Raw genomic sequence first — 13,658 nt, forward strand, 5'->3', positions numbered from 1 at the left:
GGGAGGTGCGTGAGGGACTTCTTTGAGGCTGCGTCCGCTTTCCATTCCGCAGCCAGAGGATATGCCGAATCGTGATGGCGTTTGATGCTATCCCCGCTACGCCCCTTGCTGAATAGAGCTGCATGAAGCATGTAATCTGCTACAACTGCTATTTGAGCCGCTTGGTCCAACAGCTCAGGTGCAGATGCTTGGAGGCCAGCTTGTAAATTTTTGACCCAAGCCAGTATGGCCTTGGCAGCCCAAACTGAAGCGAATGCGGGAGCCAGGGAGGCCCCTGCCGCCTCGAAAATTGAACGAGCCATGCGTTCTAACTGCCGGTCTGCTGCGTCCCTGAGGGTTGAGCTATCTGGCAGTGAAAGGAGAGTCTGTGCTGCTAGTCTAGAGACTGGGGGGTCCACTTCGGGTGGATCTGTCCATTCCTTAGTGTCCTTCTGTGGGAAAAGGTACCTTGCCTCCAGATATTTGCGATTAGCGAATTTTTTCTCAGGTTGTGAGAGCTGCTCTATAAGGATCGCTTTAAACTCTGGGTGGTTAGAAAAAAAACTTAGGCGGCTTCAGAGGTCCTTCAAAGGAAATCCTCTGGTGGCAGATTAGAAGTGTCCAGCACCCGATGGATGGAAGAGATTATGTCCTCGACTAGTGCTGTATTGGTAGGGGGGATTGGGATCAGGGACCCCTCCGTTTCCCTGTCTGAGTCGGAGTCACAGATGCCTTCCGAATCCTGTGCATCACTGAGGCGTCCCCTGCTGGGTGAGCTGGGGAGGAGGCCTTCTCTGGTTGGGGACTGTGGAGATCAGCATTGTCTGCCCCTGGAAGGGGACGGTCTAGATGACTTGGAACTACGGTGTCTCTCCCTAGAAGGGGATGACCGTGTGCTATGGGATAACGCAGATGGACTTGACCTATGGGTCCGCTTGCGTTCTGACCTAGACGTGGATGTGCCATGGTCCTTCTGTTCCTGAGTCAAGCTCTCCCTTTGCTGGGTAGCGGTCATAGCCGAGGCATGAATCTGCAGAGCCTGAAGCAATGTGGAGGTTTGTTATCTATAGACTGCGTCATAGATTGCGACCTCTGAGTGACCCATTCCGGCATGGCATTAGACACCGAGGCATTGGCAGGGGCTTCTTGGGGCTCTGACGCAGTAGTCTGGATGCAGTCCTGGCAGCGCGTTACGTGCTGCCACTGGGGAGAGTGGTCCAGCAGGCTGTACAGAATGCATAATAGCAGTCCTGCCTGGTTCTCTTGGACTTTGAGCCCGGCATAGTGCACAGAGTGCAGAAGGGCTGCTATGCAAAGGACCTTGCAGAGGGAGAAGGGGGCGGAGAGCTGAGAAAAAGGCGGCAAAGCTTTGTAAAAATGCGCCCTTTCTGTCTCGATCCACCCCCTTTATGACACTCTAGAGGGTCATATTTGTCATCTGGAGGGCGGGCCGGGGGGGCGGAGAGGAGGTGGCGGCTACAGCTAGGCCGAAGCCGGGAACTAAATTAGATGCCTGATGCCCAGAAAGGCTCCAGGCCGGCGCGGAAGTCCGGGGGGGGGGGGGGGGGGGGGAGGAGGGGTGTTCGGATCTGGACCGGACACCCCGGATTTAAAGGCAGGATAGCGGTGGGGCTGTAAGCGGGAGGGGGGCCCTGTGAGGGGTCCCCCTGAGGCAGTATAGAGCTGGTGCTGCCGCAGAGACAGGGGCGCAGGGAGCCCTGTGTCTGTATGTGCCATGCCTGCCTGCACTCCCCCCGGCCCCAACAGGAGCCCGCAGCTGGGCTAGGTCCCTGGATGCAGTGTGCTGGCCCATAGCTGGGAGCTTCAGAGTGCTGCCTGTACAGGCCCTACCTGAGGCGTCTCAACCTAATACCCCCAGAGGGGGATTAGGGAGTGGTGCTGCTGTCACCTTCAGGGGCCTTTATCCTCGCCTCGACCTCAACCCAGAAACCAAAAGGAATTGGGGAAGGAGGGGGGGTCTCGACTTCGAACCACCACCCGAGGGACTGGGGAAAAAGCAACATGGGGAATAGCCATCTCTACTTCAACCGGGCACCCCGTGATAGGGGGCCGAGGAAGGAGCCATGCCGGGAGTCTCGCAGGAGACCCACTTTTCTTCATCTGTAATCCGTCGGAAAAAAACGGAGTAAAAAAATCTTAGGTGTGCCTCCTATGCGACACTAAGCAAAAACTGGATAAGGCTGACGCCGTCCAGGGGTGTATACTGCAGAGGAGCCACGGTTAATCTTTTTCAGATTATGCATAGTGTCGCCTCCTAGTGGACAGCAGCATAACACCCATGGTCCTGTGTCCCCCAATGAGGCGACAGAGTAAACAAAACTTTCTAATCATCTGCAACCTCTTTAAGAGAAGATAATCAATTTCTGGGTCATTTAATGGCTGACATTAACGACTGCTTGTTTGGGACCCCCTGGCATTTGTTGGTGCAAACTTTGGCCTAACTATTGTGCATTTACAGATGATCAAACTTCACTGGACACTTGACATTAACTAGTTCACCTTTGACTTGATATCCCTGTGCAGCACTCGCTTCTCATGGATATGTTGTACGGCCAGACACATCTGCACAAACCAGTGGAGGACCTGTTACATAGTGGAGGAAAAGAGGAGATGAAAATATATATATATTATACACAGTACAGACCAAAAGTTTGCACACACTTTCTCATTTAAATATTTTTCTGTATTTTCATGACTATGAATTAACACATGTGGAATTATATACTTAAAAAAGTGTTAAACAACTGAAAATATGTCTTATATTCTTGGTTCTTCAAAGTAGCCACCTTTTGCTTTGATTACTGCTTTGCACACTCTTGGCATTCTCTTGATGAGCTTCAAGAGGCAGTCACTGGGAATGGTTTTCACTTCACAGGTGTGCCCTGTCAGGTTTAATAAGTGGGATTTCTTGCCTTATAAATGGGGTTGGGACCATCAGTTGTGTTGTGCAGAAGTCTGGTGGATACACAGCTGATAGTCCTACTGAATAGAATGTTAGAATTTGTATTATGGCAAGAAAAAAGCAGCTAAGTAAAGAAAAACGAGTGGCCATCATTACTTTAAGAAATGAAGGTCAGTCAGTCCGAAAAATTGGGAAAACTTTGAATGTGTCCGCAAGTGCAGTGGCAAAAACCAGCAAGCACTCCAAAGAACCTGGCTCACATGAGTACCGCCCCAGGAAAGGAAGACTAAGAGTCACCTCTGCTTCTGAGGATAAGTTTATCCGAGTCACCAGCCTCAGAAATCGCAGGTTAACAGCAGCTCAGATTAGAGACCAGGGTCAATGCCACACAGAGTTCTAGCGTCAGACACATCTCTACAACAACTGTTAAGAGGAGACATTGTGCAGCAGGCCTTCATGGTAAAATAGCTGCTAGGAAACCACTGCTAAGGACAGGCAACAAGCAGAAGAGACTTGTTTGGGCTAAAGAACACAACGAATGGACATTAGATCAGTGGAAATCTGTGCTTTGGTCTGATGGGTCCAAATTTGAGATCTTTGGTTCCAACCATCGTGTCTTTGTGCGACGCAGAAAAGGTGAACGGATGGACTCTACATGCCTGGTTCCCACTGTGAAGCATGGAGGAGGAGGTTTGCTATAGTACTGGGAACCTGGAAACCGGCGATCCACAAATTTTTTGCGGTCCGTTATTGCGGCAGACCTTGAAAATTGCGGCAATAAGGCCCGCAAAAAAGACCTGCAATACCGGGCCACAAACAATATGGTATGAGTAAAAGTAGCCTAAGACAGGAAGCTATGTGTCATGGATGGGCGTGTTGCTTGTGCTCCAGCAACAGGCGCAGTCGCACCTGCCCCACGTCCTCGCCGTATGCGTGCACCATCATCATCACTTCCACACCCCTTACTGTACACCTTATGCATTTTCTGATTGAAGATCTCCTGGACATGAAAAAACAATTCTGGGGAAGGGGAGAAAGTAATGCTGTCTACACGCATTTTCTAATTGCTAGGTCTCTGGAAACTAAGTTTCCTTGCTTAATTGAAGCAAAAAAATATGTACTAAAACCACCGTAACGTCACAAAAAGCACTTTGAACTGTACGGATGATAATACAGTTGATTTTCACCCCCTCCAAAAAAAATAAATAAATAAATGTGATCACCTGCAGCAGTTATATAATTAGCAATGGACTGCAAAGCCCTAAGCCCTGCCTAGAAGCTGTATTCAGCCACTCTCACTGCTCCAGCTGTCCTTAGGCTAAATGCAGACTGTAGTGCATAGAAACAGCAAAGCACAAGATTAGCCCTAAGAATTACTTTTAATATGATGGATCAGCAAAGTATCACCACTAGAAGGCTCAGATTCCTAAAACTGTGCACACACAGGCCTGGATAACTGCTCTCTCCCTCCAATAAGAACTGTCCCTGAGCTGTTAAAGGGCATCAGTGTGTGGAGCGTGGCAGCGCCTGTCCTTTTCTAACAGCTGACGAGGTAATGCGGCCAGTCAATCACAGTAATGCCACTACCAAAATGGCTATGGCATTGCAGTGACTGGCAGGCAATCCCCTCCTGTTTATTGGCTGTGTAACAGGCGCCAAACATGCGGGGCGGTGCATCGGGAATTACATCCGAGCACCAGACAATGCTCAACGAGTGCCGAGCACCAGACAATGCTCAACGAGTGCCGAGCCCCAGACAATGCTCAACGAGTGCCGAGCACCAGACAATGCGCAACGAGTGCCGAGCACCAGACAATGCGCAACGAGTGCCGAGCACCAGACAATGCGCAACGAGTGCCGAGCACCAGCACCAGACAATGCGCAACGAGTGCCGAGCACCAGACAATGCGCAACGAGTGCCGAGCACATCAGAGCGCCCAGATACTCGAGTGATATCTGAATATCACAGGGCACGTTTATTCACCACTATCTGAAGCCACAGCTGTGACCAGATTTCATTTTGTTTTTCCTTTTATTTTATGCAATAGCAAATGCTGTATTGTCTAGTCCCATTTTGTATTATCTTTATAAAAAAAAATATACAACTCTGCCTATCTTTTTGGATTAAATATAAGATGTAATCGTTCTCTTCTTGCTCTGTAAACCGCACCTCTGAAGCCATACACTACCTGTGTGTCCAATCCAGCCTATATACAAGATTGGTGGTGTCAGCTAATGGTTGCTTAGTGGTTATGCAGTTGGCAGTCACCGTACTGGGAGTATATACACGTATGCCATGCATTGGGATCAGAGGTGTGTATACCATACGCTTACTGTGATTTCCCCAATAACCGGCCTAATATCGTCCATCACTCCTCAGACAATTGCGTTATTATCTTGAAGATTGCAGGCAGTGGAGTTGCGTTCCTCTGACAAAGTGATAACAGTGGTGGGCTCTTCGTGACCTCCCCTCGGGCTATTTGATCTTTAACAGCGCGCTTTAATTAACAGATTTACTGTCTGCATATTTCAGACTGCAAACTCTATTTCTTAATTTATTTTCAGACCTTCTGTTATGCAGATTTCGCCACGTTTCACATTTTTCTCTCCCAGTAAGGCCTCTTTCACACTTCCGTCGTTCGGGGTGGGTCACAATGCAGTGAAGTGACGTATCGACGGATGTTGTGAAAATAGTGGAAAACGTGTGCAACGCATCCAGTGTTATGACGGATGCGTCGAAGGAGTTCCTGCCTGCATTTTCAGGTATAAAAAAATCCTTCCGGCCATGCTCTGAATGAAAAAACGGGATATGTCGCTGGATTCCTGTGTGTGATGGTCAGCGACGGATCCTGCATCCATAGGCTTTCATTATAGCCGATGACGGACAGCGCAGGATCTGTCACTGAGCGATTTTCCGACGGACCGCTATTTTCTGACGGATCCAGTGCACGACAGATGAAATGGAAGACCATCCGTCACAATCCGTCGCTAATACAAGTCTATGGGAAAAAACAGGATCCTGTAGAAAAATTAGCAGGACCCTGTTTTTTCAAAACTCGACAGATTTCGACCGGAGGAAAAAGACGGAAGTGTGAAAGAGGCCCAATATAGGCAGGATGTGAGCTATTGTGTGCATCCAGGTTGAACTGGTCATATTTTGGAATAACATCTATCCTGCAATTATTTCCTCTCCAGGTGCTTTCATCCTTTTTCCCATTGCCTGTTTGCTTTTTTTCTGCCCTCTCTGACATACTTTCTTCCCTCTCCACTGCAGATCTATGGAAAACGCATTACCCTTCTCTACTGTTATCTCTAACAATAAGAGAAGTGAGGGAGGGAGCAGAGAAAACAATCAGCACCAGAAGCAGACCTGATGGATCTGTAACATTTTTGCAAAAACACAAATATAATAAGAGTCTATGCCTAATTGATCCAAGTTCATTACATATATTAGTTGTCAGTGCAAGTGGAAGTACCAAAATATGGGAAATTTTAGCAATGGGTATCAGCATTTCTAATATTTGCAGGTGACATACCTTCCATAAGGTGAGGAATGCTGCTGCTGGGCAGGTTGTGGTGGGAAGGGAGTCCGGTCCTCCCATTCTGAGAGATAGTTCAGTATAATCCCCTATGATTAAGCACAATACTCACTGTGTGTTCTGGAAACAGCTTTCCTTTCTGAAGTTTAATGGTCTCCAGCAGATCGCCCCGGTCACAATACTCCATCACGATGTACAGGTGGTCATCCGCTGTCATCACCAACCATAGGAGGAAATTAAAAATGTTAGGTCACAAGTAGTTGATGCTAAAGGTAAGTATTTGGATGAAAAGTAGATCTCAAACCATTGCGCTGTACTGTCATCCATCAATGCTTCCAGGAACAGAGTCTGCAGCAGAAGCTTTCTGTTGTGCTCTGTCTGCAATAGGACAAAAGATTGCCAAGTCCTGCCCCTTTGTCTAAGTGCGAGGGATTCAGCCAGTTACCAGCCAACAATGTAACGGATTAGAAGATTAAAGAGGTTTCTGAAAACCCTTTTAACTTGGCTGCAATTTTGTAATTTAAAAAAAAAAAAAAAGTGGACTTTACTCGCCCTCCCTCGATCCAAAGCTCAGTCTTTGCTGCTAACCTGGTGACCATAATTGACTGCAGCACTCAGAACACGTTGACAGCACTGCAGACAATCAGTGAGCTTGTGCAGGAAACTCGGGCAGAGCCATTGAGCTCACAGATTGACTGCAGCAGTAATAATGTGACGTCAGCGCGGCAGATAATAGACAGCCGCAGCAGCATCAGACACCCAGTGTAGGACCTGGGGAGGGTGAGCAATGCACAGCTTGTTTTAATTTAAAAACAAAACAAAAAAATAAGCTGAGGTAGAGGGGATGTCCGCAAACATTTAATCAACTTTGTTCTCTGCAGAATTTCAACAACACTGACTGGACAAAGAAGATTAAAACACATATATACTTTATAATATATCATATTTCAGGTTTAATTTTTCATTTGTAGATTTAGTGTACCTTCAAATGCCTCCCGAAATTTCACTATATTTGGGTGTTTCATCTTGGCCAGCAGAATTGCTTCTTGCCTGGACTCTTTAATTGCAGCCGAAGACTAGAAAAGAAGAGATAACAATTATATTATCATCTTTAGTGCAAAATTGATATCTAATACATACCAGTAGATAAATAGATAATAATGCAGGGGTGGGGGCAATATTATAGTAGAGGAAATGTACACGGGGGTGTGTGAGAGATATTATAGTAGAGGAAATGTATACAGGAAAGTGGGAGAGATATTATAGTAGGGGAAATGTACACGGGGAGAGATATTATAGTAGAGAAAATGTACACGGGGAGAGATTATAGTAGGGGAAATGTACACGGGGAGAGATATTATAGTAGGGGAAATGTACACGGGGAGAGATATTATAGTAGAGAAAATGTACACGGGGAGAGATTATAGTAGGGGAAATGTACACGGGGAGAGATATTATAGTAGGGGAAATGTACACGGGGAGAGATATTATAGTAGGGGAAATGTACACGGGGAGAGATATTATAGTAGAGAAAATGTACACGGGGAGAGATTATAGTAGGGGAAATGTACACGGGGAGAGATATTATAGTAGGGGAAATGTACACGGGGAGAGATATTATAGTAGAGAAAATGTACACGGGGAGAGATTATAGTAGGGGAAATGTACACGGGGAGAGATATTATAGTAGGGGAAATGTACACGGGGAGAGATATTATAGTAGGGGAAATGTACACGGGGAGAGATTATAGTAGAGGAAATGTACACGGGGAGAGATATTATAGTAGGGGAAATGTACACGGGGAGAGATTATAGTAGAGAAAATGTACACGGGGAGAGATGTTATAGTAGGGGAAATGTACACGGGGAGAGATATTATAGTAGGGGAAATGTACACGGGGAGAGATTATAGTAGAGGAAATGTACACGGGGAGAGATATTATAGTAGGGGAAATGTACACGGGGAGAGATTATAGTAGAGAAAATGTACACGGGGAGAGATGTTATAGTAGGGGAAATGTACACGGGGAGAGATATTATAGTAGAGGAAATGTACACGGGGAGAGATATTATAGTAGGGGAAATGTACACGGGGAGAGATATTATAGTAGGGGAAATGTACACGGGGAGAGATTATAGTAGAGAAAATGTACACGGGGAGAGATATTATAGTAGAGGAAATGTACACGGGGAGAGATATTATAGTAGGGGAAATGTACACGGGGAGAGATAATATAGTAGAGGAAATGTACACGGGGAGAGACATTATAGTAAAGGAAATGTACACGGGGAGAGATATTATAGTAGGGGAAATGTACACGGGGAGAGATATTATAGTAGAGGAAATGTACACGGGGAGAGATATTATAGTAGAGGAAATGTACACGGGGAGAGATATTATAGTAGAGGAAATGTACACGGGGAGAGACATTATAGTAAAGGAAATGTACACGGGGAGAGATATTATAGTAGGGGAAATGTACACGGGGAGAGATATTATAGTAGAGGAAATGTACACGGGGAGAGATATTATAGTAGAGGAAATGTACACGGGGAGAGACATTATAGTAAAGGAAATGTACACGGGGAGAGATATTATAGTAGGGGAAATGTACACGGGGAGAGATATTATAGTAGAGGAAATGTACACGGGGAGAGATATTATAGTAGAGGAAATGTACACGGGGAGAGATATTATAGTAGAGGAAATGTACACGGGGAGAGATATTATAGTAGGGGAAATGTACACGGGGAGAGATATTATAGTAGAAGAAATGTACACGGGGAGAGATATTATAGTAGAGGAAATGTACACGGGGAGAGATATTATAGTAGGGGAAATGTACACGGGGAGAGATGTACACGGGGAGAGATAATATAGTAAAGGAAATGTACACGGGGAGAGATATTATAGTAGACGAAATGTACACGGGGAGAGATATTATAGTAGAGGAAATGTACACGGGGAGAGATATTATAGTAGAGGAAATGTACACGGGGAGAGATATTATAGTAGAGGAAATGTACACGGGGAGAGATATTATAGTAGGGGAAATGTACACGGGGAGAGATATTATAGTAGGGGAAATGTACACGGGGAGAGATATTGTAGTAGAAGAAATGTACACGGGGAGAGATATTATAGTAGACGAAATGTACACGGGGAGAGATGTTGTAGTAGGGGAAATGTATACAGGAAAGTGGGAGAGATATTATAGTAGAGGAAATGTACATGGGGAGAGATATTATAGTAGGGGAAATGTACACGGGGAGAGATATTGTAGTAGAAGAAATGTACACGGGGAGAGATATTACAGTAGGGGAAATGTACACGGGGAGAGATATTATAGTAGAGGAAATGTACACGGGGAGAGATATTATAGTAGAGGAAATGTACACGGGGAGAGATATTATAGTAGGGGAAATGTACACGGGGAGAGATATTATAGTAGGGGAAATGTACACGGGGAGAGATATTATAGTAGGGGAAATGTACACGGGGAGAGATATTATAGTAGGGGAAATGTACACGGGGAGAGATATTATAGTAGGGGAAATGTACACGGGGAGAGATATTATAGTAGGGGAAATGTACATGGGGAGAGATAATATAGTAAAGGAAATGTACACGGGGAGAGATATTATAGTAGACGAAATATACACGGGGAGAGATATTATAGTAGGGGAAATGTACACGGGGAGAGATATTATAGTAGGGAAAATGTACATGGGGAGAGATATTATAGTAGGGGAAATGTACACGGGGAGAGATATTATAGTAGAGGAAATGTACACGGGGAGAGATATTATAGTAGAGGAAATGTACACGGGGAGAGATATTATAGTAGGGGAAATGTACACGGGGAGAGATATTATAGTAGGGGAAATGTACACGGGGAGAGATATTATAGTAGGGGAAATGTACACGGGGAGAGATATTATAGTAGAGGAAATGTACACGGGGAGAGATATTATAGTAGAGGAAATGTACACGGGGAGAGATATTATAGTAGAGGAAATGTACACGGGGAGAGATTATAGTAGGGGAAATGTACACGGGGAGAGATATTATAGTAGGGGAAATGTACACGGGGAGAGATATTATAGTAGAGGAAATGTACACGGGGAGAGATATTATAGTAGGGGAAATGTACACGGGGAGAGATATTATAGTAGGGGAAATGTACACGGGGAGAGATATTATAGTAGGGGAAATGTACACGGGGAGAGATATTATAGTAGGGGAAATGTACATGGGAAGAGATAATATAGTAAAGGAAATGTACACGGGGAGAGATATTATAGTAGACGAAATGTACACGGGGAGAGATATTATAGTAGGGGAAATGTACACGGGGAGAGATATTATAGTAGGGGAAATGTACACGGGGAGAGATATTATAGTAGGGAAAATGTACATGGGGAGAGATATTATAGTAGGGGAAATGTACATGGGGAGAGATATTATAGTAGAGGAAATGTACACGGGGAGAGATATTATAGTAGAGGAAATGTACAAGGGGAGAGATATTATAGTAGGGGAAATGTACACGGGGAGAGATATTACAGTAGAGGAAATGTACACGGGGAGAGATATTATAGTAGGGGAAATGTACACGGGGAGAGATATTATAGTAGAGGAAATGTACACGGGGAGAGATAATATAGTAGAGGAAATGTACACGGGGAGAGATATTATAGTAGAGGAAATGTACACGGGGAGAGATATTATAGTAGAGGAAATGTACACGGGGAGAGATATTATAGTAGGGGAAATGTACACGGGGAGAGATATTATAGTAGGGGAAATGTACACGGGGAGAGATATTGTAGTAGAAGAAATGTACACGGGGAGAGATATTATAGTAGACGAAATGTACACGGGGAGAGATGTTGTAGTAGGGGAAATGTATACAGGAAAGTGGGAGAGATATTATAGTAGAGGAAATGTACATGGGGAGAGATATTATAGTAGGGGAAATGTACACGGGGAGAGATATTGTAGTAGAAGAAATGTACACGGGGAGAGATATTATAGTAGGGGAAATGTACACGGGGAGAGATATTATAGTAGAGGAAATGTACACGGGGAGAGATATTATAGTAGAGGAAATGTACACGGGGAGAGATATTATAGTAGGGGAAATGTACACGGGGAGAGATATTATAGTAGGGGAAATGTACACGGGGAGAGATATTATAGTAGGGGAAATGTACACGGGGAGAGATATTATAGTAGGGGAAATGTACACGGGGAGAGATATTATAGTAGGGGAAATGTACACGGGGAGAGATGTTATAGTAGGAAAAATACACGGGGAGAGATGTTATAGTAGAGGAAATGTACATGGGGGAAAGTGGGAGAGATATTATAGTAGAGGAAATGTACATGGGGAGAGATGTTATAGTAGAGGAAATGTACATGGGGGAAAGTGGGAGAGATACTATAGTAGAGGAAATGTACACGGGGAGAGATGTTATAGTAGGGGAAATGTACACGGGGAGAGATATTATAGTAGGGGAAATGTACACGGGGAGAGATATTATAGTAGGGGAAATGTACACGGGGAGAGATATTATAGTAGGGGAAATGTACACGGGGAGAGATATTATAGTAGGGAAAATACACGGGGAGAGATGTTATAGTAGAGGAAATGTACATGGGGGAAAGTGGGAGAGATATTATAGTAGAGGAAATGTACATGGGGAGAGATGTTATAGTAGGGGAAATGTACACGGGGAGAGATACTATAGTAGGGGAAATGTACACGGGGAGAGATATTATAGTAGGGGAAATGTACACGGGGAGAGATATTATAGTAGAGGAAATGTACATGGGGAGAGATGTTATAGTAGGGGAAATGTACACGGGGAGAGATATTATAGTAGGGGAAATGTACACGGGGAGAGATATTATAGTAGAGGAAATGTACACGGGGAGAGATATTATAGTAGGGGAAATGTACACGGGGAGAGATATTATAGTAGGGGAAATGTACACGGGGAGAGATATTATAGTAGGGGAAATGTACACGGGGAGAGATATTATAGTAGGGGAAATGTACACGGGGAGAGATATTATAGTAGGGGAAATGTACATGGGGAGAGATATTATAGTAGACGAAATGTACACGGGGAGAGATATTATAGTAGGGGAAATGTACACGGGGAGAGATATTATAGTAGGGGAAATGTACACGGGGAGAGATATTATAGTAGGGGAAATGTACACGGGGAGAGATATTATAGTAGGGAAAATGTACATGGGGAGAGATATTATAGTAGGGGAAATGTACATGGGGAGAGATATTATAGTAGAGGAAATGTACACGGGGAGAGATATTATAGTAGAGGAAATGTACACGGGGAGAGATATAGTAGGGGAAATGTACACGGGGAGAGATATTACAGTAGAGGAAATGTACACGGGGAGAGATATTATAGTAGGGGAAATGTACACGGGGAGAGATATTATAGTAGAGGAAATGTACACGGGGAGAGATAATATAGTAGAGGAAATGTACACGGGGAGAGATATTATAGTAGACGAAATGTACACGGGGAGAGATATTATAGTAGGGGAAATGTACACGGGGAAGAGATATTATAGTAGGGGAAATGTACACGGGGAGAGATATTATAGTAGGGGAAATGTACACGGGGAGAGATATTATAGTAGAGGAAATGTACACGGGGAGAGATATTATAGTAAAGGAAATGTACACGGGGAGAGATATTATAGTAGGGGAAATGTACACGGGGAGAGATATTATAGTAGGGGAAATGTACACGGGGAGAGATATTGTAGTAGAAGAAATGTACACGGGGAGAGATATTATAGTAGACAAAATGTACACGGGGAGAGATGTTATAGTAGGGGAAATGTATACAGGAAAGTGGGAGAGATATTATAGTAGAGGAAATGTACATGGGGAGAGATATTATAGTAGGGGAAATGTACACGGGGAGAGATACTGTAGTAGAAGAAATGTACACGGGGAGAGATATTATAGTAGGGGAAATGTACACGGGGAGAGATATTATAGTAGAGGAAATGTACACGGGGAGAGATATTATAGTAGAGGAAATGTACACGGGGAGAGATATTATAGTAGGGGAAATGTACACGGGGAGAGATATTATAGTAGGGGAAATGTACACGGGGAGAGATATTATAGTAGGGGAAATGTACACGGGGAGAGATATTATAGTAGAGG

General features: G+C 44.5%; 1 protein-coding gene across 4 annotated transcripts in view; it reads right to left on the minus strand.

The window, feature by feature from the left end:
• The window catches only part of LOC143817060 (serine/threonine-protein kinase Nek3-like), an 852,762-nt gene that overhangs the window by 24,300 nt on the left and 814,804 nt on the right, over window positions 1–13,658 (minus strand). For all 4 annotated transcript variants that reach the window (XM_077298145.1, XM_077298144.1, XM_077298146.1 and 1 more), the window contains 3 exons: window positions 7,424–7,517; window positions 6,554–6,651; window positions 2,500–2,583 (listed from right to left, as the gene is read on the minus strand). In XM_077298145.1, the coding sequence (XP_077154260.1) occupies window positions 2,500–2,583; window positions 6,554–6,651; window positions 7,424–7,517 (276 nt within the window). The remainder of the gene's footprint in view (window positions 1–2,499; window positions 2,584–6,553; window positions 6,652–7,423; window positions 7,518–13,658) is intronic.

This window comes from Ranitomeya variabilis, chromosome 3, assembly GCF_051348905.1.
Source record: "Ranitomeya variabilis isolate aRanVar5 chromosome 3, aRanVar5.hap1, whole genome shotgun sequence".
NCBI lineage: Eukaryota > Metazoa > Chordata > Amphibia > Anura > Dendrobatidae > Ranitomeya > Ranitomeya variabilis.